This window comes from Protopterus annectens, chromosome 10.part0 (assembly GCF_019279795.1).
Source record: "Protopterus annectens isolate FY-2018-M chromosome 10.part0, PAN1.0, whole genome shotgun sequence".
NCBI classification, from domain to species: Eukaryota; Metazoa; Chordata; order Ceratodontiformes; family Protopteridae; genus Protopterus; species Protopterus annectens.
Window position 1 is genome coordinate 722653062 of NC_056744.1, and position 27106 is coordinate 722680167.

The following is a 27106-nucleotide window of genomic DNA, read 5'->3' on the forward strand; positions in this document are numbered from 1 at the left end:
CTTTTAGAAGTCTTGAAGTAGTATTCGGTAGTAGTAATCTCTGGATCTGACCGACCGGCACTGCGAACAGCTTCTGCTTCGGGCGCCATGCGGCAAGAAAGACTGAGGAAAATGGCGTCGGCTGATGCCTTTATACCCGAAGACCAGCAGAGATGACGTCGGGTGAAGTGCGACACCAGCCGAGGCCAGACCCAGACTTTGGAATCCGGCCGACCGAAGGGCTGCCTGACGACAGGACAACCCATCTGTAAGGACTGCAGATGCATCCTTGAAGGACATGTAGATAAGGGCAAATCCAGATCATCAGAAGAATCAGAAAAATCAGAATCCTGGTCAGAAGATTCATAAACAACTTCAGTCCTATGTCTCTTAGAAGAGGAAGGTTGGCTTCTCCTGATTAGAGTTATAAGATCTTCAGCCATTCTTATCATTTGTTTTTTAGGCATAGAGGCCTGAGCATGCGGCCTGGGCGTTGGTTTCTTAGGCATGGTTCGAGATTTTGGCCTAAATGAAGGAGGCGTTGGTTTAATATGCAAGTCCGTAGGTCTGAATACACCCTCAGAAGCTGGTGCCTGCACAGTGGCTCTGGACCCATCCAAGGTGCAGACATCCGCAGGTTCCACAGTTGAAGCATCTCGCGGCATACCAGACTCCGAATGGGTCTCAGTAGAGGCCTGCGAATCAGAAGTACTGGGTATCAGGGGCTGCAAAAGCACCTCACTGAGTACCAGCGAACTGGCAACTGGCTTGGGAGAAGTGTTGTCTGCAGTTTTGGACCTCGGCGGCCTGTCTCTGTCTTTATCTTGGTGTTTTTTTGGAATCCCGGTAGTAGGATGGCTAACAGACGACATTTCCGGATAATTAAACCGAGAACCAAAATATTTAGAGGCGAAAATATACCGACGACGGATAGTGCGCTGATTAAATAAAGCACAAAACCGACAGCAAGGTACATCGTGGTCAGGGCCTAGGCAAGGAATACAGTATGAATGAAAATCTTTGTGAGGTATTTGCTTTCCACAAGTAATGCAATTATTAACTTTTACTGACATCGGTAAGGAGCAAGAAAATGTTTCCCCAACGGGGTACTTAGCTTTAGTTGAAAACTTCCGTTCTGAAACTTGAAAACGAAAATTTCAGGAGTCGGCCGACCGGCACTTGCGAACTGCTTCTGCTTCGGGCACCGCACGGCAAGAAAGACTGATGTAATGGTGTCGACTGCATGTTTTATACCCCTGACGACCTGACGGCATGGAAGAAGGGACAGCAACCAACGCAGGACCCAAAACTTTGTTAATCAGGCCGACTGAGGGCTACTGCAAGCAGATAACCCAAATGTAATGACTGCAACAGTGAAACACGAAGAACATCGGGTAGACCTATGTCATTCCTCCGTTCCCTAAACCAGTTCCTTCAGATGCTTGGACCATTAATCAAACCCAGGTCACCTGGGCTGTAAGTCAGAGCTTATGCCAATTGTTAAACTAATGTTTTGTAATAGATGAAGTATTCCGAACAAGTTCTAAACATGAGAAAAGTACAGTTTTGTACCTACCATAAATGTAGATGTTCGAGTGTTCACACTGCTGCAGTCATCACACTTGATTATCCTGCCATCAGACGGTCCCCGCAGTCGGCCAGAGTTCCAAAGTCTTGGTCCGGTGTCGGTTGCTGTCGCTTCTTCCCTGACGTCAGTGCACCATGGGTATATAGTATGCATCCAATGCCATTTTCTTCAGTTTTTCTTGCCCCAGATGTCAGGTGCCCCCAAGTAGGTAGGCAATAGATATTGCTAATAAAAAATATACATATAAAATAAAAACAATACCTTCAGTTACCAGCAAATACACCCCAAGGTTGTATAGGATAGAAAGGTATAGATAAGTCTAGCTGGTTCAGAGGGGATGGAGGGAGGGTAACCTGGACTGCAGCAGTGTGAACACTCGAACATCTACATTTATGCTAGGTACAAAACTGTACTATGTTCATCGTGTTACACTGCTGCAGTCATCACACTTGGGTAGAATCCAATAGCTAAGGCTGGGTGGCTGGTCTATAAAGAATTAGGATTGGCTATGAGGCCCTGCAGAACTGCAGTGGCAAATCCTGCTCTGGAATTAGAGTAAAGAGGCATGTGGTAATGCTTGGTAAAGGTGTGCACTGAACTCCAAGTTGCAGCCTCCAAAATTTCCTTGGTAGGTACTCCTCTGAGAAAGGCTATTGAAGTGTCTGTTGCCCTGGTGGAATGTGGCCTAATGTTATTTGGGACTGATTTTCCATGCTGTGTATAGCAGTACCAAATACAGTGTCCTATCCATTTGGATATAGTCTGTTTTGAGATAGCTTTGTCCTGTGATCCTGCAGCATATGCTACAAACAGTTGTTCAGTTTTCCTGAAAGCTTTTGTTTTGTCCAAGTAGAAGCGTAGCTGCCTGTGTATGTCCAAATAATGCAGACGTCTCTCCCCTTTATTCTGGGGGTTTGGATAAAAAGTTGGCAAATGGATGGTTTGGTTAAGAGCCACACTAGATACCAGCTTTGGCATAAAGGTAGGGTTTGTCCTTAAAGATACCCTGTCCTGATGAAAAATTATAAAACGTTCCACTGCCATTAATGCTTGTAGCTCTGAGACTCTTCGTGCCGAAGTCACTGCCAGGAGCAGAGCTGTTTTCCATGATAAAAATTTTAGATCAGCTGTATTGGCTGGCTCAAAAGGTGGTAGGGTCAGTTTTTCCAAAAATAAAATTGAGGTCCCAAGTTGGTGTTGGTGCTCTCCGGGGCAGTCTTATGTTTTTAGCCCCTCTGAGGTACTGCTTTAGTAAGGGATGAGAGAATAAAGGAGGATCCGTGGTGTAATATGCTGAAATGACAGAGGCGTGGATCTTAACTGATGAAAAGGATAGGCCTCTGTCCAGCATCTCAGTTAAGTACTGTAAAATCTGAGGAATGTTTGGAACAAGAGGGTCAAGGCTTTGAGCCTGGTTCCAGGCGCAGAATCTCTTCCATTTTTCTGAGTAAGCTTTCCTGGTGCTAGACCTCCTGGCCTCCAAAATGACATCCATAACAGCTTTAGAGAGAGGTGTTGCCTGTTTGACTAAAGTATCTGCCATGCAGCCAGGTTTAGGGTTTTGAGCTGACCGTGCAGGATCGGATTGTTTTGTTGAGTCAGAAGATGTGGAATTTGGGGCAAAATCCATGGTGGGCCCTGAGCCAAGTTCCTTAAGATAGGGTACCAGTGCTGGCGTAGCCAGTCTGGAGCAATCAGGATCATTTGTGTTTTTTCTTGTCTGGCTTTTAGGAGTACCTTTGAAAGGAGAGGCAGTGGTGGGAAGGCATACACTTTTAGGTTTTTCCAGCTGAACTGAAGAGCATCCACTTTCCATGCTTGTTTGTGATAAGTCCTTGTGCAGAATTTCTGTAGTTGGCAATTCAGTGGGGAGGCAAAAAGATCTATGTCTGGGCATCCCCATTTTTGCGTTATCATGCTGAAGATTTGTGGATTCAATTTCCATTCATGAGGGTCCATGATATTTCTGCTTAAGTCATCTGCCAGAGTATTTTTCTTTCCTGGCAGGAATTGTGCTTGCAGGTGAACTTGGTACGTTAGAGCTGTGTTCCACAAGGTCATGGCTTGCCTGCATAGGGGATAAGAATGAGTGCCCCCTTGCTTGTTTATGTACCACATTACTGTGGTGTTGTCTGTCTTTAGTAATAGTTGTCCTGGATGTAGAAGGTCCTTGAAAGTTGTTAGGGCATTTTGAACAGCCAACATCTCTTTTTGATTGATGTGAAGATGCATCTGGTCTGTGGTCCACTTGCCCTGAATGCATTTTCCTGCCACGTGTGCTCCCCAGGCATAATCCAAAGCATCGGTTGTTAGAGTTTGCCTGGCTGTAGGTTGGGTGAAAGGCTGACCCTTGTTTAGGTGACATGCCTGTGCCCACCATCGAAACTCCTGTTGTAGGCAGGGAATCATTGGTATTACTGCTTCTAAACTTCGAGAGTGTTGAGTCCAAACACTTTTTAGTTACCATTGTAATTTCCTCATATGCAGTCTGGCATATGGTATTAGTAGTATGCAGGATGCCATGAATCCCAGGGCCTGCAGAATTTTTCTTGCAGGGAAATGGGACTTTTTTGCTAGTAATTGAAAATATTGAGTTAGTTGAACTTGTTTGTCTGGCATGAGGTAAGCCATCTGGGCCATTGTATTTAAGCTGGCACCCAGGAATGTAATCTGCTGTGAGGGTACTAGTTTAGACTTCTTTTCGTTTACTGTGTACCCTAGAGAAATTAGCAACTTTTTCACAAACGCCAGATGCTGTAGAAGAATGTCCTTTGTCTCTGCTTGAATGAGGCAGTCGTCCAGGTATGGATATATTTGAATTCCTTTTTGTCTGCAAAATGCAATTACTGGTGCAAGGCACTTTGTGAAGACCCTGGGCGCAGTAGATAAGCAAAAGGGCAGTGCAGAGAATTGGTAGTGCATTGTACCAGCTTTGAATCTGAGGTATCTGCTGCAATTTTGTCTGATAGAGACATGGTGGTATGCCTCTTTGAGGTCCAGAGTAACAAGCCAAGCCTTCTTGCCCAGCATGGGTAGAAGCTGCTGTAATGTCAACATTTTGAATTTCGGAATATCCAGGTAAGTATTCAGAATTGAAAGGTCTAGTATGGGCCTCCATGCTTTGTCCTTTCTGGGGACCAGAAAGAGTCTGGAGTAAAATTCTTGTCCTTGTTCCTGTTGTGGTACTTTTTGAATAGCTCTCATGTCCATGAGGGCTGAAATTTGTTTTTGTGCCTCTGCCCATTGATTTTGTGGCAGGTCTGGCATTCCTTTTAGCTTTGGTAAAGTATGAAAGTGGAATCTGTAACCTTGCAACACAATATTTAGAACCCATTTGTCTCGGGTGATTGTTTGCCAGTTTTGAGAGAAAAGTGCTAGTTTTCCCCCTAAGGGGGCTTCCAAAAGAGACATGCTTGTCGTACGAAGAGGAAAGTCATTGTGACTGTTTCTTGTAAGGTTGAGACTTGTCCTCACCTCCTTTTGGGGTTGAGGTACCCCATTGTCGTTGTCTGTTTGAGCCTTGGTTTTGAGATCTGCCTCTTGGGTGTCTGTATCTGCCTCTCTGTGGCCTGTCTGACACTGGAAAGGATCAATTCTTTGTTGGCCAATTTCTATTAAACCGAGGTGGCTGTACCTGTAAGAAATCCTTGACTGTTTGCATAGATTTAGCTTTATCCTCCACTTTCTTTAACACCTCTTCTGCCTTAACACCAAACGAGGTATCATGCTGTAAAGGAGCATCCAATAATTTTGCCTTAACATGATCAGGTAAACTCTGTTCTTTTAACCAAGCATGTCTTCGAATAACAGAACCTGTAACTGTGGCTCTACAAGAGGCCTCTAAAGAACCAAAACCACATTGCAGAGTATGTTTTCCCACCTGTTCAACTGCATGCAATAAATCCTGCATTTCTTTACAATCAGGAGCTTCTGAGCTTGCAAGCATTTTCTGTTTTAACTGAGCCATTAAATATTGTTGGTACTTAAGCATGTGAAACTGGCAGTTTAAAGCTCTTACTGCTAAAGTTGCAGACGTGTATACTTTCTTCCCCCATCTATCCAAAGCTCTGGAATCTCTGTCAGAGGGTACTGGATTTTTCGCAATGGAAGCCTTAACCCCTTTTTGGACCCTGGGAAATAGTTTCTGGATCAGCAGAACGGTTTTTGTAAAGAAACTTGTGAGAGTCAGGGACTCTATAATACCTATCTGGCTTGGCTGGGAGCAGGGGGTAAAGAGTCAGGAAATAAGCTGGATTCAGAAACCACATCATCCACAATATCTAGCACAGGCGGAATAGCCAGGGGCCTGTGCTGAGGCAATAAGAGGAAATCCCTGAGCCTTTTCTTGGATTCAGAGTAATCCTGACTTTCCCAATGGAAATGTTCCCTCATGGTATGTAACGTTTTCCCAAAAGAATAATCCTCAGGAGGTGAGGCTGAAGGGATAGATTCTTCAGCATCAGAGTCCTCATACGGGGGTAGAGAGTATCCCTGGTCTGAAGAGGAATCAGAGGAAATGCAAACCTGATCAGAGGAGTCATAGTCTGTATCCTGCCTAGGCCTTTTCTCAGGAGGGGGATGGGAACCCCTGATTAGAGAGATGAGGTCTTCGGCCATTTTAAGCATCTGTTTTCTTAGGCATGGAGGACTGTCCAGGAGAATGCTGTACTTGTTTCTTTGTCTTTAATGGTACTTTTGTCTTGGCTGTTGATTTTATGGTAAGTTGTGAAGGTCTGAAAACACCCTCAGAAGCCGATGCCTGCTCAGCGGCTCCAGACCCATCTGAGGGATTAGTTTCCGTAGGCCCAATACCTTGAGTTTCCAGAGGCCTAGATGTCTCCACGTGGCCTAGATGTCTCCATGTAGGAGTCGGAAGCGGCCTGTGGCTCTGAGGTAGCAGGTGTCAGGGGCTGCGAAAGCGCCTCACTGAGGACTGGCGAACCGGCGACTGGCCTAGAAGAGGTTTCGTCGTCGGTTTTGGAGCTCGGATGCCTGTCTTTATCCTTGTCTTTGCGTTTTTTCGGTATTGAGGTTGTTGGCTGATCCGACAGCATGGTATAATTGAACCTTCGGCCAAAGTAGTGTAAAGCAAAATCAAAATGTCATTTTATAGTGCGTTTGTTAAATCTAGCACAAAACCGACAGCTAGTGACATCGTGATCAAGGCCTAGGCATGAAATACAGTAAGAGTGGAAGTCCTTATGAGGTATTTGCTTCCCACAAGAAATACAATTATTAACTTTTTCTGACATCGGTCTGAGGCAAGAAAAAGGTTTCCCCAATGGGGTACTTAGCTTTATTGAAGACTTCGGATCTGAAATTCGACTTCGAAAATCTCAGGAGTCGGCCAAATGGCACTTGCAAACTGCTTCTGCTTCGGGCACCGCGCGGCAAGAAAGACTACAGAAAATGGCGTTGGATGCATACTATATACCCCTGGCGCACTGACGTCAGGGAAGAAGCGACAGAAACCACGCCGGACCAAGACTTTGGAACTCTGGCCGACTGCAGGACCGTCTGACGGCAGGATAACCAAGTGTGATGACTGCAGCAGTGTAACACGATGAACATCAACATTATTACCGTAAAGTTCACATGCAAGAAAGTACAGTTTTGTACCTACCATAAATGTAGATGTTCGAGTGTATATACTGCTGCAGTCATCACACTTGGGTTATCCTGTCGTCAGGCGGTCCCGCAGTCGGCCGAATCCCAAAGCCTTGGTCGGCGGTTGTCGTCGCTTCTTCCTGACGTCAGTGACAGGGTATAAAGGCAACGCCATTTTCTTCAGTTTTTCTTGCCCCAGATGTCAGGTGCCCCCAACTAGGAAGGCAATACAAAAGCTATGCAAAAATACCTTAATAGATAAACAATGGTACTAGCTGTTAGCAAATACACCATATAGACATGCATCCAACTGATTGATGAACATGGAGCTACAACTAACACCCTGGTATGTAGAGGGGATGGTGGGAGGGTAACTTGGACTGCAGCAGTATATACACTCGAACATCTACATTTATGGTAGGTACAAAACTGTACTATGTTCATCGTGTTATACTGCTGCAGTCATCACACTTGGGTTGAATCCCAAAGCTATGGATGGGTGGCTGGTACTAAACTGGGTTAGGCGAAGCTAGGTTGCCCTGCAATACTGCAGTGGCAAAACCAGCTCTGGTTTTTGAGTATAAAGGAAGGTGGTAGTGCTTGGTAAAGGTGTGCACTGAACTCCAAGTAGCTGGTTCCAGAATGTCCTTGGATGGAACCCCCCTGAGAAAGGCTGCTGAGGTTGCTGTAGCCCTGGTAGAATGGGACCTAATATTAAAAGGCACTGCTTTCCCATGGTGTGAGTAGCAAAAGCGGATACAATGTGCTATCCAGTTGGAGATGGTCTGTTTTGAAATAGCCTTTCCTTGTGAACCTGCAGCATAGGATACAAAGAGTTGGTCAGTTTTTCTGAAGGTCTTTGTCTTATCTAAATAGTAACGTAGCTGTCTGTGAATGTCCAAAGAGTGAAGGAGTCTCTCTCCTTTATTCTGGGGGTTTGGATAAAAGGTGGGTAAATGAATGGTCTGATTCAAAGCCACACTGGATACTACTTTTGGCATAAAGGTAGGGTTAGTTCGTAAAGAGACCCTGTCCTGATGGAAAATGATGAAAGGTTCCACTGCCATAAGTGCCTGTAGTTCTGAGACCCTGCGTGATGAGGTAATAGCCAGCAACAAAGCTGTTTTCCAAGACAAGTATTGTAGTTCTGCTGAGAATGCTGGTTCGAAAGGAGGCAGTGTTAATTTTTCTAAAACGAAGTTCAGGTCTCAAGCTGTGTTGGGGGTTTTCTGGGGGGTCTTATATTCTTAGACCCTCTGAGAAACTGCCGTAGTAAAGGGTGTGAGAAAATAGAAGGATCTGTATTATATTGAGCTGAAATGGCTGAAGCATAGATCTTAATGGATGAGAATGAAAGGCCTTGGTGTAGCATCTCAGTTAAGTATTGCAGTATTTGAGGAATGTTAGGTATCCAAGGATTTTGGCCTTTAGCCTGGTTCCATGCACAAAATCTTTTCCATTTGTCTGAGTAAGTTTTTCTGGTGCTGGGCCTTCTGGCCTCCAAAATGACATTCTGGACGTCCTTTGAGAGAAGCGTTGATTGATAGTTCAAGGTATTCTCCATGCAGCTAAATTTAAAGTTCTGAGCTGGCTGTGAAGTATCAGAGAGTTTTTCTGAGTCAGCAGTAGTGGGAATTGAGGCAAGATCTATGGAGGGCTGTGAGTCAAGTTCATTAGTAATGGGTACCAGTGCTGGCGTGGCCAGTCCGGAGCAATGAGGATCATTTGTGGTCTCTCTGATCTGACTTTCAATAATACCTTGGTCAATAGAGGTAGTGGTGGGAAGGCATAGACTGTCAATGCTGTCCAACTGAATGATAGTGCATCCACTTTCCAGGCTAGGGAGTGATAAGTCCTTGTGCAAAATTTCTGTAGTTGGCAACTGTTGGGGGAGGCAAATAGATTTATGTCTGGACATCCCCACCTTTGAGTTATCATTGAAAATAGTTGTGGGTGTCGTCTCCACTCGTGAGGATCTGCCATATTTCTGCTTAATTCGTCTGCCAATATGTTTTCCTTTCCTGGCAGGAATTGTGCTTGCAGTTCTACTTGGTAAGTCAATGCTGTGTTCCACAAGGTCATTGCCTGTCTGCATAAAGGGTAGGAGTGTGTTCCTCCCTGTTTGTTTATGTACCACATCACTGTGGTTTTGTCTGTCCTTATTAGTAGTTGTCCTGGATGCAAGAGGTCCTTGAAGGCTGTCCGAGCATGTTGCACAGCTAGCATCTCCTTTTGGCTGATGTGAAGATGCATTTGTTTTGCAAACCATTTGCCCTGTATGCACTGTCCTGCCATGTGTGCTCCCCAGGCATAGTCTGAAGAATCTGTTGTCATAGTTTGGTTTGCTGGAGGTAAGACGAAAGGAAGACCCTTGTTTATTTGACATGTTTGAGCCCACCATAGGAACTCTTTTTGAAGGCATGGAATGAGAGGTATACTTGATTCGAGGCTGTGTCTGTGTTGAGACCATACACTTTTCAGGTACCATTGTAATTTCCTCATATGCAGCTTTGCATATGGGAGTAGTTGAATGCAGGATGCCATGAACCCCAATGCCTGCAGGATTTTCCTTGCAGTGAGCTGGGTAAAAGTTGCCATCTTTTTGAAGTATTGAGTCAGTTGTTGTTGTTTGTCTGGCGTGAGAAAAGCCATCTGGGCCTTTGTATTTATGCTGGCACCCAGGAATATTATTTGTTGCGAGGGTATTAGCTTTGACTTCTTTTTGTTTACTGTGTACCCTAGGCAACTGAGCAGCTTTATTACAAATGCCAGATGCTGTAATAGAATGTCCTTGCTGTCCGCTTGGATCAGGCAGTCGTCCAGATATGGGTAAATGTGTATTCCTCGTTGTCTGCAATATGCAATTACTGATGCCAGGCATTTCGTAATTACTCTGGGCGCAGTAGATAAGCCAAAGGGCAATGCAGAGAATTGATAATGTGTTGTACCTGCCAAAAATCTGAGGTATCTTCTGCAATCTTGTCTGATAGGGACATGCAGGTATGCCTCTTTGAGGTCCAATGTTACCAGCCAAGACTCCTTGCCCAGCATGGGAAGAAGCTGCTGAAGTGTGAGCATTTTGAATTTGGGTACCTCCAGGTACGTGTTTAGAATTGAGAGGTCTAAGATGGGCCTCCAGGCTTTGTCCTTTCTTGGGACTAGAAATAGTCTTGAGTAAAAACCTTGACCTTGCTCTTTTGTAGGTACCTTTTGAATTGCTTTCATATCCATGAGAGACAAAATTTGCGCTTGTGCCTCTGCCCATTGGTTTGGAGGCAGATTTGGCATGCCTCTCATCCGTGGTAAAGTGTGGAAATGAAATCTGTAGCCTCGGGTAATAATATCCAGAACCCATTTGTCCGTTGTTATGATGTGCCAATTTTGTGGAAATAAAGCCAGTTTTCCTCCCAAAGGTGCTGCCAGGGCAATTTTGCTTGGCAGGCGAAGAGGGAAGTCATTGTGTTTGTTTCCTGAAGGGTTGAGATCTTTCGTCTCCCCCTCTTTGAGATGTTGTTTCCCATTGTCTAGGCCTGAAAGAACCTTGTGGCTGGCCTCTGCCCTTTGGGCGTCTGTACCTACCTCTTTGGGGTCTGTCTGATGCAGGAAAGGACCAGTTTTTTGATGGCCAGTTTCTGCTGAAATGAGGAGGATGTACCTGTAAGAAATCTTTAACTGTTTGCATAGATTTTGCCTTTTCTTCCATTTTCTTTAAAACTTCCTCTGCTTTGACAGCAAATAACACATCTTTCTGCAATGGAGCATCCAATAACTTTGCTTTGACATGTTCTGGTAAGGCTTGTTCTTTAAGCCAAGCATGCCTACGTATTACAGACCCTGTGACAGCTGCTCTACATGAGGCTTCCAATGAATCAAAACCACACTGTAAGGTATGCTTTCCCACCTGTTCTGCTGCATGCAGCAAATCCTGCATCTCTTTGAAATCAGGTTGATCTGTCTGAGGGATCATTTTCTGTTTTAACTGTGTAATCAAGTACTGCTGGTATTTTAGCATGTGGAATTGGCAGTTTAAGGCCCTCATGGCCAAAGTGGCAGAGGTATACACTTTCTTTCCCCATCTTTCTAATGCTCTGAAATCTCTTTCAGAAGGAAGTGGATTCTTAGCAGTAAAGGCCTTAACCCCTTTGGGACCCTGGGAAATGGTTTCTGGGTCTGCAGTAGGACTTTTATACAGAAACTTATGAGTATCAAGAACTCGGTAGTATCTGTCTGGTTTAGCTGGTGCTGGAGGTAAGGAATCTGGGTTTAGACTAGATTCGGAATAAACATCATCCAAAATGTCTAAAACTGGAGGAATTGCTAGAGGTCTATGCTGTGGAAGAAGAAACTCACAGAGTCTTTACTTAGAGTCAGAGTAATCTTGACCTTCCCAGTGGAAGTGTTCCCTCAAGGTGTGTAAAGTTTCCCCAAAAGAGTGGTCTTCAGCGGGGGAGACAGAGGGAATGGGCTCTTCAGCATCTGAGTCTTCATAAGGAGGGAAGGAGTAATCCTGGTCCTCAGAGTTGCCTGAGGAAATGGATGCCTGGTCAGAGGAAGGATAATCTTCCTCCAGTCTAGGCCTTTTGTCAGGTGGGGGTTGGGATCCCCTGATAAGGGTAATTAAATCCTCAGCCATCTTAAGCATCTGTTTTTTTAGGCATAGGGGCCTGTGGGGGGGTGTGTGGACTCGGCTTCCTAACTTTCAAGGGAGCTTTAGCATAAGACTTAGTAGAGATAGTTGTCGGTTTGAAGACACCTTCAGGAACCGAAGGCCTATCCAAAATTTCCGGATCACCATCAGGGCTGGCGTCCGAGGGGTGAGGTGGAACCAGTTCCTGAGGCCCAGCTGCTTCCGTCTGGGAGGCCGTCAGAATTTCTGAATCAGCGGTAGTCAGGGGCTGCATAGGCGCCTCGCTGAAAACCGGAGAACCGGCGTCAGGCCTGGCTGAGGCCTCGGTAACTGGTCTTGGCCTTGGCTGTCTGTCCTTATCCTTGCATTTTTTTAAACATTGCTGATGTCGGTTGCTCCGACGGCATGCTATAGTTAAATTTTCTGCCTGGGCGAAATCTGCCCGACGCTTAATTGTATGTTTGTTGAACCTAGCACAAAACCGACAACCAGAGACGTCGTGGTCTGGGCCTAGGCAAGGAATACAATAAGAATGAAAATCCTTATGAGGTATTTGCTTCCCACAAGAAATGCAATTATTAACTTTGTCTGACATCAGTCTGAGGCAAGAAAAGTTTCCCCAATGGGGTACTTAGCTTTAGAGAAGACTTCGGGCTGAAATTCGATTCGAAAATCTCAGGAGCTGGCCGACCGGCACTTGCGAACTGCTTCTGCTTCGGGCACCGCGCGGCAAGAAAGACTGAAGAAAATGACGTCGGCTGCCTCTTTTATACCCCTGTCGCACTGACGTCAGGGAAGAAGCGATGACAACCGACGCCGGACCAAGGCTTTGGGATTCGGCCGACTGCGGGACCGCCTGACGACTGGATAACCCAAGTGTGATGACTGCAGCAGTATAACACGATGAACATCCTCACCTATTAAACTTGTTACAGCCAGGTTCTGATATGAGACTTGTCCTGTCAAACAGATGGTAGCTACCAAAACTTCACATAAAATACATACAGTAGCTTTCATAGCTGTAATGTACCTTGCACTGCCACACAAATGGCAGTCAGAGTTAAAGGGTACAGCTAAATCAACCAGCAGTTTTAAAAGCTGGCACATGAACAGCTGTCACGCAGCCTTATTTAATGGGAACTACAATCCATATGCAGAGAAAAGTCCCCATATATTACAAAGGTTTATGACGACCTATTATGTGTTCTCAAAATGGATGTCAATAAATCACCTTAAATTCTTCTGGACATCTATTTTTCACACAAAAATCTATTTATAATCCAAAACCCAATCTTAATGTACGTATGAATGTATGTATGTATGTATGTAAAGCATCTGTTGTCTTGAAAACACTATTTCTTATAATGAAGTTAAGTCTAAACTCCAGTATCAAGGCGACTAACAAAATAAGGAAATTAAACAAAAGTTAGTAACAAACTTATCTACACAAATGTTTATTGTAAACATATTGAATTAGTGCAACCTGTTAAATATTTCACATGTTGGCACCATAATCCGTAAAATAAGCAAAATCTTAATTACCTGTGATTGGCCTTAGTCTCCTTAAAACAGAAGAAGGTCTTCTCATGTCAGCAAGAAATTTGTATAAATCTTCATCACTCAGTCGATCCCCTTCCTAAAATCCACACAAAGAACTAAATATTAACACCCAGTTACAAGTTTGTCTTTGTTACATTTTTCTTTCTTTTTATTCTTACGTCTACCAGTTTTAGGCAGTCATGTGACTATAAACCAAAAAGAATATCAATTTAAGGTAATTACCACAACAGCTATAAAAGAAGAGTTGCTGTAACAGTAAATTGTAACAATTCAGTTTGCACATCTTTTCTGCACTATTTTTTGTCTGAACATTCTCTGTTCCCTGTAAGGAATGAACACAAATTTCAGCAGGCTAGATACTCAGGTGGGTGGTATGACACTTCATTGTAACTAAGTTATTTTCATCTTTCTGATTCTTCAAGCCTGAACCCCACAGAGAAGTGTGCTTGTGGCACGCAAACTCCAATTCTAATAAGCACTTGTACAATACACTGAATAAACTCCAGACTTCAATGATGTACAGATTACTTAGCAGAATTATATGATACTTAGATAAGTATCCAACAGATAAGAAAATACAGTACAGGGATAAAACAGTAAGCATAAGAGGAACAAAATGCATCTGGTGACTATACTCCAGTGCTGCCCAGCACCAAGGATTTTAATATATAAAAGGTAACTTGAGTGTATAAACAACAGCAAGTGCCTAGCAAACTACTAAGGTGGGAAATAAATATGAAACATATATAGTCAAAATGGAAAAGTGTCACAGCATTATAAAGAAACAACAATAACCAAGTACAAATCTTCAAAAGGAAGTAACAGAGGGAAGCTTAACACTGCTGTAGATTACTACTGTAATTTTGTCTTGTATTATATTCTCTACCAGTCAACAGAAATTGTTGGATAAAAAGCTGAGGCATAAAACAAAAACTTGTTACATACTAAAGGTGAAATAAAGGAAAATTGTTGCAGGTACTGGCATGGAATAAAGTCTTGTAGAGTTATAGTACCCCTATGCAGTGAATTGCTACATAATATAGTATTAATAGGCTAGCAAATGAAGTTTAGACTTTGTAACTTTGTGAGATAATATCATAGCTCCATTTGGGATACACCTTCTTAATACAACATACAATTTGTCTATAAACTCTCGTAAAAGTCTCCCTTTTATACTCAGATGACGATTGCAAACACTCAAAAAACTAACCTATACAGGTTGAGCTGACATACTGTACAGTCTTTGGGACTGCACTCCACTGAAATTTGAAAGCCTTCTCACAGGCAAATGTAAAATACTGTGCAATTACCAGAGGTTATAAATGCTAGCATAAAGCCTCCATCAGTGTCCTACAGTCCTTTCTGTTAACAGATTTATTCAATACCACAAAATTAAAATTTTAAAGCAGACCCCAATAATTACATTTTAATGAGGTTTAGTTTCCTTAGAATATGGCATGGTATACATCAACGTTAGGACAAAGAAAAAGGCACAGCAACTGAAAGAACTTATACCAATCCATCTGCGAATTCTGAACATTCATTTACTTCAAGAACACTGCGTGGAATTTTTGACATTTGAACAGTAAGAAAAAAAATATATATGGTGTTATGTTGTTCCCATGGTTAGTCATACTAACTGAGAATTGTGGTAGTTCTCCATGATTTCAGGAAAGGTTCTTTATGTATTTAGTACTGATGCTTTCTATTTTATTCTGCAAACTGAACATGTACAAGAAAAGGGTACGATACCGACAATGAAGAAATCTTCTCCCTAATTAATCTTGGCATTGAAACTGTGTGCACATACACACTCAGACACACACACACACACATATATATATATATATTTATATGGGTCTAGGATCCATGCTCGACTAGCATATGTCCGAATCACAAAACATCGAACACACATACACGAAAGAGCTTAACATCGAAAAGAGCTTCCTTGTATGTGTAGTTCAAAAAAAAAAATCTACGTTTCTGCAGAGGGGCTTATCCTCACTGCACCACCCACACTCCCCCTCCTACTTTATTATTCTCACTCCAAGATCACACTACAGTGGGGAAAAGGGAATTTTCCCTTACCTGCACTTTAGTCCGATCTACGAAACAGGCACACATACATGGAATCGCTTGTCAATGTTAAGCGCTTTCGTGTATGTGTGTTCGATGTTTTGTGATTCAGACATATGCTAGTCGAGCATGTGTCCCGGATGCCATATATATATATATATATATATATATATATATATATATATATATATATATATATATATATATATATATATCTATGGGTTCCCTTCAGAAGCTCGAAATACCGAAATCTCAAATTTCAGTATCTCGAGCCCAAGAAGCCGAATCCACAGAAAGTACAGTTGTGTACCTACCATAAATGTAGATGTTCAAGTGTATTCACTGTTGCAGTCATTACACTTGGGTTATCCTGCTGGCAGGCTACCCACAGTCGGCCAGAATTCCAAAGTCTAGGTCCGGTGTCGGTTGCTGTCGCCTCTTCCCTGACGTCAGTGCACCAGGGGTATAAAAGATGCAGCCAACGCCATTTTCTTCAGTTTTTCTTGCCCCAGATGTCAGGTGCCCCCAAATAGGTAGGCTGAAAAAAATTATACCAAAAAGCATGTATGTACCAAAATAAACATTTCCTTCATCTACAAGCAAATACATCACATAGGTTGTATAGAATAGAGAAGTACAGAAAAGTCCCAGCAAAGAAAAGGGGGATGGTGAGTGGGTAACCTAGACTGCAACAGTGAATACACTCGAACATCTACATTTATGGTAGGTACACAACTGTACTATGTTCATCGTGTTTCACTGTTGCAGTCATTACACTTGGGTTGAATCCCAAAGCTGAGGTTGGGTGGCTGGGCCTAAATAGGATTAGGAGAGGCTACCAGGCCCTGCAGAACTGCAGTGGCAAAGCCTGCTCTGGATTTAGAGTAGAGAGGTAAGTGGTAGTGCTCGGTGAAAGTGTGCACTGAACTCCAGGTTGCAGCCTCTAAAATGTCCTTGGTTGGTACTCTGAGGAAGGCTGCTGAAGTGGCTTCTGCTCTGGTAGAATGTGGCCTAATGCCCTTAGGCACTGATTTGCCATGTTGTGAATAGCAGAAGCGAATGCAGTGTCCTATCCATTTTGAAATAGTCTGCTTTGAGATGGGCTTTCCTTGTGATCCTGCAGCATAAGCTACAAACAGCTGCTCAGTTTTTCTGAAAGCTTTTGTTTTGTCCAAGTAGAATCGTAGCGGTCTGTGCATGTCCAAAGCATGCAGAAGTCTCTCCCCTTTATTCTGGGGATTTGGATAGAATGTTGGCAAATGAATGGTTTGGTTAAGAGCCACACCGGATAGTACCTTTGGCATAAATGTTGGGTTTGTCCTTAGAGAGACCCTGTCCTGATGAAAAATGATGAAAGGTTCCACTGCTATTAATGCCTGTAACTCTGAGACTCTTCTTGCTGAAGTTATTGCTAGGAACAGAGCAGTTTTCCATGATAAGAATTTTATATCAGCTGTATTGGCTGGCTCAAAAGGAGGCAGTGTGAGTTTTTCTAAAACAAAATTGAGGTCCCAAGTAGGTATTGGTGCTCTCCTTGGGGGTCTTATGTTTTTTGCCCCTCTGAGGTACTGTCTTAGTAGTAGATGAGAGAAAATAGGAGGTTCCGTATTGTAATGAGCTGAAATGGCAGAGGCATGGATCTTAATTGATGAGAAGGATAGGCCTTTGTCCAGCATCTCAGTTAGGTATTGTAAAATCTAAGGTATATTTGGAACAAGTGGTTCGAGTCCTTGTGCCTGGTTCCAAGCACAGAATCTCTTCCATTTTTCTGCATAAGATTTCCTAGTGCTGGGCCTCCTGGCTTCTAAAATGACATCCATAACAGCTTTAGAGAGGTGTGGTCTGAGTGGCTATATTATCTGCCATGCAGCCAGATTTAAGGTTCTGAGTTGACTGTGCAGAATCTGATTGTTTTGTTGAGTCAGAAGATGAGGAGTTTGAGGTAAAGGCCAGGCTGGGCCTTGAGACAAGCTCTTTAGGATTGCGTACCAGTGCTGGCGTGGCCAGTCTGGGGCAATCAGGATCATTTTTGGCTTATCTTGTCTGACTTTTAGGAGCACCTCGGGAAGAAGAGGCAGTGGAGGAAAGGCATAAACTGTCAGGGTTTTCCAGCTGAATGACAGGCCATCCACATTCCATGCTCGTGAGTGATAAGTTCTTGTGCAGAATCTCTGTAGTTGGCAGTTGTGAGGGGAGGCAAAAAGATCCATGTCTGGGTGTCCCCATTTCCTTGTTATCATGCTGAAGACCTGTGGATTTAGTTTCCATTCGTGAGAATCCATGAAATTTCTGCTTAGTTCGTCTGCCAGTGTATTTTTCATTCTTGGCAGGAATTGTGCCTGCAGATGTACTTGATAGGTCAGTGCTGTGTTCCACAAAGTCATGGCTTGCCTGCAGAGGGGGTAGGAATGTGTGCCCCCTTGCTTGTTTATGTACCACATAACTGTGGTATTGTCCGTTTTCAGTAACAGTTGTCCTGGATGTAGTAGATCCTTGAAGGCTGTCAGGGTATTCTGTATAGCTAGCATCTCTTTTTGATTGATGTGAAGATGCATTTGTTCCTTGGGCCACGTGCCCTGAATACATTTTCCTGCCATGTGTGCCCCCCAGGCATAATCCGATGCATCTGTTGTTATTCTCTGCCTGGCTGTGGGTAAGGTGAAAGGCTGTCCCTTGTTGTGGTGACAGGCCAGTGCCCACTATCGAAACTCCTGTTGCAGGCAGGGAATTAGAGTTATTAGTGTTTCCAGGCTGTGGCAATGTTGAGTCCAAACACTTTTTAGATACCTTTGTAGTTTCCTCATATGCAGTCTTGCATATGGAATTAGTAGAATGCAGGATGCCATGAAGCCCGGGGCCTGCGGAATTTTTCTTGCAGGGAGCTGGGTCTTTGTTGCCATCATTTGAAAGTAATGAGTCAGTTGCCTTTGCTTGTCTGGCGTGAGATAAGCCATCTGGGCAGTTGTATTTAAGCTTGCACCCAGGAATATTATCTCTTGAGAGGGCATTAGTTTTGATTTCCTTTTGTTTACTGTGTACCCTAGGCAAATTAGTAATCTTTTTACAAACGCCAGATGCTTTAGTAGAATGTCCTTGCTCTCTGCTTGAATAAGGCAGCCGTCCAAGTAGGGATATATTTGAATTCCTTTTTGTCTGCAAAATGCAATTACTGGTGCCAGGCATTTTGTGAAGACCCTGGGCGCAGTACATAAGCCAAAGGGCAGTGCAGAGAATTGGTAATGCACTGAGCCAGCTATGAATCTGAGGTATCTTCTGCAAGATTGTCTGATTGAGACATGCAGTTATGCTTCCTTGAGGTCCAAAGTAACTAGCCAAGCCTTCTGGGTAGAAGTTGCTGCAGTGTCAACATTTTGAATGTTGGAACATCCAGGAAAGTATTTAGGATTGACAGGTGCAGTATTGGTCTCCAGGCTTTGTCCTTTCTGGATACCCGAAAAAGTCTTGAGTAAAATCCTTGTCCCTGTTCTTGCTGTGGTACTCTTTGAATAGCTCTCATGTCCATGAGAGCAGAAAAGTACAGTTTTGTACCTACCATAAATGTAGATGTTCGAGTGTATATACTGCTGCAGTCATCACACTTGGGTTATCCTGTCGTCAGGCGGTCCCGCAGTCGGCCGAATCCCAAAACCTTGGTCCGGCATCGGTTGTCGTCGCTTCTTCCCTGACGTCAGTGCGACAGGGGTATAAAAGAGGCAGCCGACGCCATTTTCTTCAGTTTTTCTTGCCCCAGATGTCAGGTGCCCCCAACTAGGAAGGCAATACAAAAGTTATGCAAAAATACCTTAATAGATAAACAATGGTACTAGCTGTTAGCAAATACACCATATAGACATGCATCCAACTGACTGATGAACATGGAGCTATAACTAACACCCTGGTATGTAGAAGGGATGGTGGGAGGGTAACCTGGACTGCAGCAGTATATACACTCGAACATCTACATTTATGGTAGGTACAAAACTGTACTATGTTCATCGTATTATACTGCTGCAGTCATCACACTTGGGTTGAATCCCAAAGCTATGGATGGGTGGCTGGTACTAAACTGGGTTAGGCGAAGCTAGGATGCCCTGCAGTACTGCAGTGGCAAAACCAGCTCTGGTTTTTGAGTATAAAGGAAGGTTGTAGTGCTTGGTAAAGGTGTGCACTGAACTCCATGTAGCTGCCTCCAGAATGTCCTTGGTTGGAACCCCCCCTGAGAAAGGCTGCTGAGGTTGCTGTAGCCCTGGTAGAATGGGACCTAATATTAACAGGCACTGCTTTCCCATGGTGTGAGTAGCAAAAGCGGATACAATGTGCTATCCATTTGGAGATGGTCTGTTTTGAAATAGCTTTTCCTTGTGAACCTGCAGCATAGGATACAAAGAGTTGGTCAGTTTTTCTGAAGGTCTTTGTCTTATCTAAATAGTAACGTAGCTGTCTGTGAATGTCCAAAGAGTGAAGGAGTCTCTCTCCTTTATTCTGGGGGTTTGGATAAAAGGTGGGTAAATGAATGGTATGATTCAAAGCCACACTGGATACTACTTTTGTCATAAAGGTAGGGTTAAGTTCGTAAAGAGATCCTGTCCTGATGGAAAATGATGAAAGGTTCCACTGCCATAAGTGCCTGTAGTTCTGAGACCCTGCGTGCTGAGGTAATAGCCAGCAACAAAACTGTTTTCCAAGACAAGTATTGTAGTTCTGCTGAGAATGCTGGTTCGAAAGGAGGCAGTGTTAATTTTTCTAAAACAAAGTTCAGGTCCCAAGCTGGCGTTGGGGGTTTTCTGGGGGGGTCTTATATTCTTAGCCCCTCTGAGAAACTGCCGTAGTAAAGGGTGTGAGAAAATAGGAGGATCCGTATTATATTGAGCTGAAATGGCTGAAGCATGGATCTTAATGGATGAGAATGAAAGGTCTTGGTGTAGCATCTCAGTTAAGTACTGCAGTATTTGAGGAATGTTAGGTATCCAAGGATTTTGGCCTTTAGCCTGGTTCCATGCACAAAATTTGTTCCATTTGTCTGAGTAAGTTTTTCTGATGCTGGGCCTTCTGGCCTCCAAAATGACATTCTGGACATCCTTTGAGAGAAGTGTTGATTGATAGTTCAAGGTATTCTCCATGCAGCTAAATTTAAAGTTCTGAGCTGGCTGTGAAGTATCAGAGAGTTTTTCTGAGTCAGCAGTAGTGGGAATTGAGGCAAGATCCATGGAAGGCTGTGAGTCAAGTTCCTTAGTAATGGGTACCAGTGCTGGCGTGGCCAGTCCGGAGCAATGAGGATCATTTGTGGTCTCTCTGATCTGACTTTCAATAATACCTTGTTCAATAGAGGTAGTGGGTGGAAGGCATAGACTGTCAATGCTGTCCAACTGAATGATAGTGCGTCCACTTACCAGGCTAGGGAGTGATAAGTCCTTGTGCAAAATTTCTGTAGTAGGCAATTGTTGGGGGAGGCAAATAGATATATGTCTGGACATCCCCACCTTTGAGTTATCATTGAAAATACTTGTGGGTGTACTCTCCACTCGTGAGGATCTGCCATATTTCTGCTTAATTCGTCTGCCAATATGTTTTCCTTTCCTGGCAGGAATTGTGCTTGCAGTTCTACTTGGTAAGTCAATGCTGTGTTCCACAAGGTCATTGCCTGTCTGCATAAAGGGTAGGAGTGTGTTCCTCCCTGTTTGTTTATGTACCACATCACTGTGGTGTTGTCTGTCCTTATTAGTAGTTGTCCTGGATGCAAGAGGTCCTTGAAGGCTGTCAGAGCATTTTGCACAGCTAGCATCTCCTTTTGGTTGATGTGAAGATGCATTTGTTTTGCAGACCATTTGCCCTGTATGCACTGTCCTGCCATGTCTGCTCCCCAGGCGTAGTCTGAAGAATCTGTTGTCATACTTTGGTTTGCTGGAGGTAAGACGAAAGGAAGACCCTTGTTTATTTGACATGCTTGAGCCTACCATAGGAACTCTTTTTGACGGCATGGAATGAGAGGTATACTTGATTCGAGGCTGTGTCTGTGTTGAGACCATACACTTTTCAGGTACCATTGTAATTTCCTCATATGCAGCTTTGCATATGGGAGTAGTTGAATGCAGGATGCCATGAACCCCAATGCCCGCAGGATTTTCCTTGCAGTGAGCTGGGTAAAAGTTGCCATCTTTTTGAAGTATTGAGTCAGTTGTTGTTTGTCTGGCGTGAGAAAAGCCATCTGGGCCTTTGTATTTATGCTGGCACCCAGGAATATTATTTGTTGCGAGGGTATTAGCTTTGACTTCTTTTTGTTTACTGTGTACCCTAGGCAACTGAGCAGCTTTATTACAAATGCCAGATGCTGTAACAGAATGTCCTTGCTGTCCGCTTGGATCAGGCAGTCGTCCAGATATGGGTAAATTTGTATTCCTCGTTGTCTGCAATATAAAATTACTGATGCCAGGCATTTCGTAAATACTCTGGGCGCAGTAGATAAGCCAAAGGGCAATGCAGAGAATTGATAATGCGTTGTACCTGCCAGGAATCTGAGGTATCTTCTGCAATCTTGCCTGATAGGGACATGCAGGTATGCCTCTTGGAGGTCCAACGTTACCAGCCAAGACTCCTTGCCCAGCATGGGAAGAAGCTGCTGAAGTGTGAGCATTTTGAATTTGGGTACCTCCAGGTTTGTATTTAGAATTGAGAGGTCTAAGATGGGCCTCCAGGCTTTGTCCTTTCTTGGGACTAGAAATAGTCTTGAGTAAAAACCTTGACCTTGCTCTTTTGTAGGTACCTTTTGAATTGCTTTCATATCCATGAGAGACTAAATTTGCGCTTGTGCCTCTGCCCATTGGTTTGGAGGCAGATTTGGCATGCCTCTCATCCATGGTAAAGTGTGGAAATGAAATCTGTAGCCTCGGGTAATAATATCCAGAACCCATTTGTCCTTTGTTATGATGTGCCAATTTTGTGGAAATAAAGCCAGTTTTCCTCCCAAAGGTGCTGCCAGGGCAATTTTGCTTGGCAGGCTTAGAGGGAAGTCATTGTGTTTGTTTCCTGAAGGGTTGAGATCTTTCATCTCCCCCTCTTTGAGATGTTGTTTGCCATTGTCTAGGCCTGAAAGAACCTTGTGGCTGGCCTCTGCCGCCTGTACCTACCTCTTTGGGGTCTGTCTGATGCAGGAAAGGACCAGTTTATTGATGGCCAATTTCTGCTGAAACGAGGAGGTTGTACCTGTAAGAAATCTTTAACTGTTTGCATAGATTTTGCCTTTTCTTCCATTTTCCTTAAAATTTCCTCTGCTTTGACAGCAAATAACACATCTTTCTGCAATGGAGCATCCAATAACTTTGCTTTGACATGTTCTGGTAAGGCTTGTTCTTTAAGCCAAGCATGCCTACGTATTACAGACCCTGTGACAGCTGCTCTACATGAGGCTTCCAATGAATCAAAACCACACTGTAAGGTATGCTTTCCCACCTGTTCTGCTGCATGCAGCAAATCCTGCATCTCTTTGAAATCAGGTTGATCTGTCTGAGGGATCATTTTCTGTTTTAACTGTGTAATCAAGTACTGCTGGTATTTTAGCATGTGAAATTGGCAGTTTAAGGCCCTCATGGCCAAAGTGGCAGAGGTATACACTTTCTTTCTCCATCTTTCTAATGCTCTGGAATCTCTTTCAGAAGTAAGTGGATTCTTAGCAGTAGAGGCCTTAAGCCCTTTGGGACCCTGGGAAATGGTTTCTGGGTCTGCAGTAGGACTTTTATATAGAAACTTATGAGTATCAGGAACTCGGTAGTATCTGTCTGGTTTAGCTGGTGCTGGAGGTAAGGAATCTGGGATTAGACTAGATTCGGAGTAAACATCATCCAAAATGTCTAAAACTGGAGGAATTGCTAGGGGTCTATGCTGTGGAAGAAGAAGAAACTCACGGAGTCTTTTCTTAGAGTCAGAGTAATCTTGGCCATCCCAGTGGAAGTGTTCTCTTCAAGGTGTGTAAATTTTACCCAAAAGAGTAGTCGCCGGGGGGGGGGGGGGACAGAGGGAATGGACTCTTCAGCATCTGAGTCTTCATAAGGAGGGAAGGAGTAATCCTGGTCCTCAGAGTTGCCTGAGGAAATGGATGCCTGGTCAGATGGAGGATAATCTTCCTCCAGTCTAGGCCTTTTGTCAGGTGGGGGTTGGGATCCCCCGATAAGGGTAATTAAATCCTCAGCCATCTTAAGCATCTGTTTTTTAGGCATAGGGGCCTGTGGGGGGGTGTGTGGACTCGGCTTCCTAACTTTCAAGGGAGCTTTAGCATAAGACTTAGTAGAGATAGTTGTCGGTTTGAAGACACCTTCAGAAACCGAAGGCCTAGCCAAAATTTCCAGATCACCGTCAGGGCTGGCGTCCGAGGTGGAACCGGTTCCTGAGGCCCAGCTGCTTCGGTCTGGGAGGCCGTCAGAATTTCTGAATCAGCGTTAGTCAGGGGCTGCGTAGGCACCTCGCTGAAAACCGGAGAACCGGCGTCAGGCCTGGCTGAGGCCTCGGTAACTGGTCTTGGCCTTGGCTGTCTGTCCTTATCCTTGCATTTTTTAAACATTGCTGATGTCGGTTGCTCCGACGGCATGCTATAGTTAAATTTTCTGCCAAAATAGTACTGGGCGAAATCTGCCTGACGCTTAATTGTACGTTTGTTGAACCTATTACAAAACCGACAACCAGAGACGTCGTGGTCTGGGCCTAGGCAAGGAATTCAATAAGAATGAAAATCCTTTATGCGGTATTTGCTTCCCACAAGAAATGCAATTATTAACTTTGTCTGACATCGGTCTGAGGCAAGAAAAGTTTCCCCAACGGGGTACTTAGCTTTAGAGAAGACTTTGGGCTGAAATTCGATTCGAAAATCTCAGGAGCTGGCCGACAGGCACTTGCGAACTGCTTCTGCTTCGGGCACCGAGCGGCAAGAAAGACTGAAGAAAATGGCGTCGGCTGCCTCTTTTATACCCCTGATGCACTGACGTCAGGGAAGAGGCGACAGCAACCGACGCCGGACCTAGACTTTGGAATTCTGGCCGACTGCGGGTAGTCTGCCAGCAGGATAACCCAAGTGTAATGACTGCAACAGTGAAACACGATGAACATCAGCGGAAGTTTAGAAGCGCGAAATTCAAAACCTCGAATATCGGAGGTTTTGAATTTCGCGCTTCTAAACTTCTGCTATGGTCATGTACTCAGGTAAGTGTGTGTGTGTGTGTGTTAAGGGGTTTGGGTAGGGGTTGTGGTGTGTGTCCGTGTGTTTTGTTGCTGTGATGTGTGTGCGAGGAGAATGTAGCTTGTGTGGTGGTGTTTTGTGTGTGTTTGTATGTAGTGCGACCTTGGAGTGAGAATATTTAAGTAGGGGGGGTGTGGGGGCTTGCCCCCCTACTTTCATGTAGTAGACAGATTCTGTGTGTTTGTGTGGAGGATGGTGTATGTGTGTGTGTGTGTGTGTGTGTGTGTGTGTGTGTGTGTGTAGTAGTAGTAGTAGTAGTACCACAAAATTCAAAACCTCCGTTATTCGAGGTTTTGAATTTTGCAGTTTTCAGTTTTCTTTGTTCTGTGGATTCGGCTTCTTGGGCTCGAGATACTGATATTCGAGATTTCAGTATTTCAAGCTTCTGAAGTGAATCCATATTTACACACACACACATCTTTGTATATATGCATATATATGTGTGTGTGTATACATACATATATATATATATATATATATATATATATATGTATATGTATACATCACACATATATACAAGCACAAATTTTATCAGTGCCTTTGTCCAGGCTCACATTTCTCATAGTAGGTGTGAAACTGCCAAAATTATTGAAATCTTCCCAGAAGGTTCATTTCAAAAACACATCAATAATTTCAAACAGATATTTGTTATGAAGAGCTTAATTAATGTTAAAAGTGACTGAAAATAACATTAAGTAGATGCAGAGCACATTACTTTAGCATTATATGCAAGAGCACTGATTCTGAAACATACTACAGTACTGTCAAACCAATAGCAGAAAAATATCTTCCTTGTGAATCTGTATATCCACTTACAGAAAACAGTAAAGTCTACTAGGCATACTGATGTAAAATTATGACCTGCACTATAAACAAGGTATTGACGCCTAGAGTTTGGTCTTAAATACTTTTTGTTTAGAATAAGTTATTTTACATTAAGAAGGTTTATGCTCTACGCTCTTGTGGAAGGAGAAGATAGCCTCCACCCTTGTGAGCTGGGAATTGCTGCTGAAGGCTTACTGTGCCTGTTATTCTAAGCGTCTTTGTTCTGGTTTAGGCACTTGGGCTCCAAGCCAGTTATTTTACATTAGGAAGGATTGTGGTCTACAATCTTGTGGCATTACGGTCTAGACAGATGTTTTTAAACTACTATAACATCTAGTTTGCACATAGCTGAGTGTTGCTCAGCAAGTTCCTTGTCTTACTGACCCATTCAATATTTAAATTTCCCTCAGTCCTCCCTAGTAGATCAGTAGCCATGGATATGCACTTCCAAACTCTCTCTGTGGCTAGTCTGGATGAGACAGATATTCTGAGGCATTGTAGCAACTGCTTCATGTACAATGACAACTTACTTATTCTTAATAAAACAGATAAAGTATGCAAGAGGTCTAAATACACCAACGCTAGATGCAAAACTCTCTCAAACAACCAAAACGAATCCCTTAGAGGTCGTCAATGATACCTGACCATGCCTACTGCACACAGTAAAGACCCTTCATATAAAACTACTTGTGTTGAGGCACTTACAGGTAACCTTCCTAAAACACTAAGACCTTCAGCACAGCACAATCAAAGAAAGGGTCTTCAGCCATCACAAACACTCCATTAAAACACCACCTACAGCTACACATAGTAACACTGTATCCAATGCCTATACAGCTAAGCCCTTAAGTCAAACCAATACACAACCAAATTTCCTGGTCATTAGTCAATCTATAGTGAGACACACCAATGTTCCCCTCACCAGCCTGAGTAAGGAGACAGTCACGGTTAGCTGCCTTTCCAGGGCTAGGAGCTGTCAAGTCGCGCAGGCACTCAAGTCATTGAACCACAAGTATCAGTATGACTCTGTCATAGTCCATGTGGGTGTTAAGGACCTGTGACGTATGTCCTTTGACTATATGAAGTGAGGGGTCTACTTTGCATCAGCGAAATGGCACTTACCCGAAACCAGTTTCACCGAGATGAAAAGGCCGACAGCACCAACACACCGATGTTCCAAAACACAGACTACTCACTTCAGGTAAGTAATCTCTCGGCCATCCTGTTGAACTTTGCCCCTTACCCTCACAGCAGTGCGATCTCAGAGTTGGTATATTTAGTTTGGGGGGGTACAACTCCCCCACCCCACCCCACATGGGTGGGTTTGGTTTTCTTTCATTTAAGTGTTTGTTTCAGGTGGCCAAGTGGTTCCTTACTTGGACTGAATAGTCAGTGTTCCGGGATGTCGTCGTGTTGGTGCTGTTGGTCTTTTCATCTTGGTGAAACAGGTTTCGGGTAAGTGGTATTTCGTTGATGTGAAGTAGACCCGAAGTCAGACATGATCAAATTCACTGATTACGTGTCTCAGGCAGGTATGAGCCAAACAATGAGCAGCATACTATCTTCTCGAAGAATTACATCATTTTACCAACAGAAAATGATTGATTTTAACCGACTTACC

At 43.7% G+C, this 27106-nt stretch overlaps 1 protein-coding gene across 1 annotated transcript in view; it reads right to left on the minus strand.

Moving 5' to 3' along the window:
• Window positions 1–27106, minus strand: part of DOCK7 (dedicator of cytokinesis 7) — a 3076229-nt gene that overhangs the window by 2012312 nt on the left and 1036811 nt on the right. The window contains exon 13 of the mRNA XM_044085545.1: window positions 13344–13437. Coding sequence (XP_043941480.1) covers window positions 13344–13437 — 94 coding nt within the window. The remainder of the gene's footprint in view (window positions 1–13343; window positions 13438–27106) is intronic.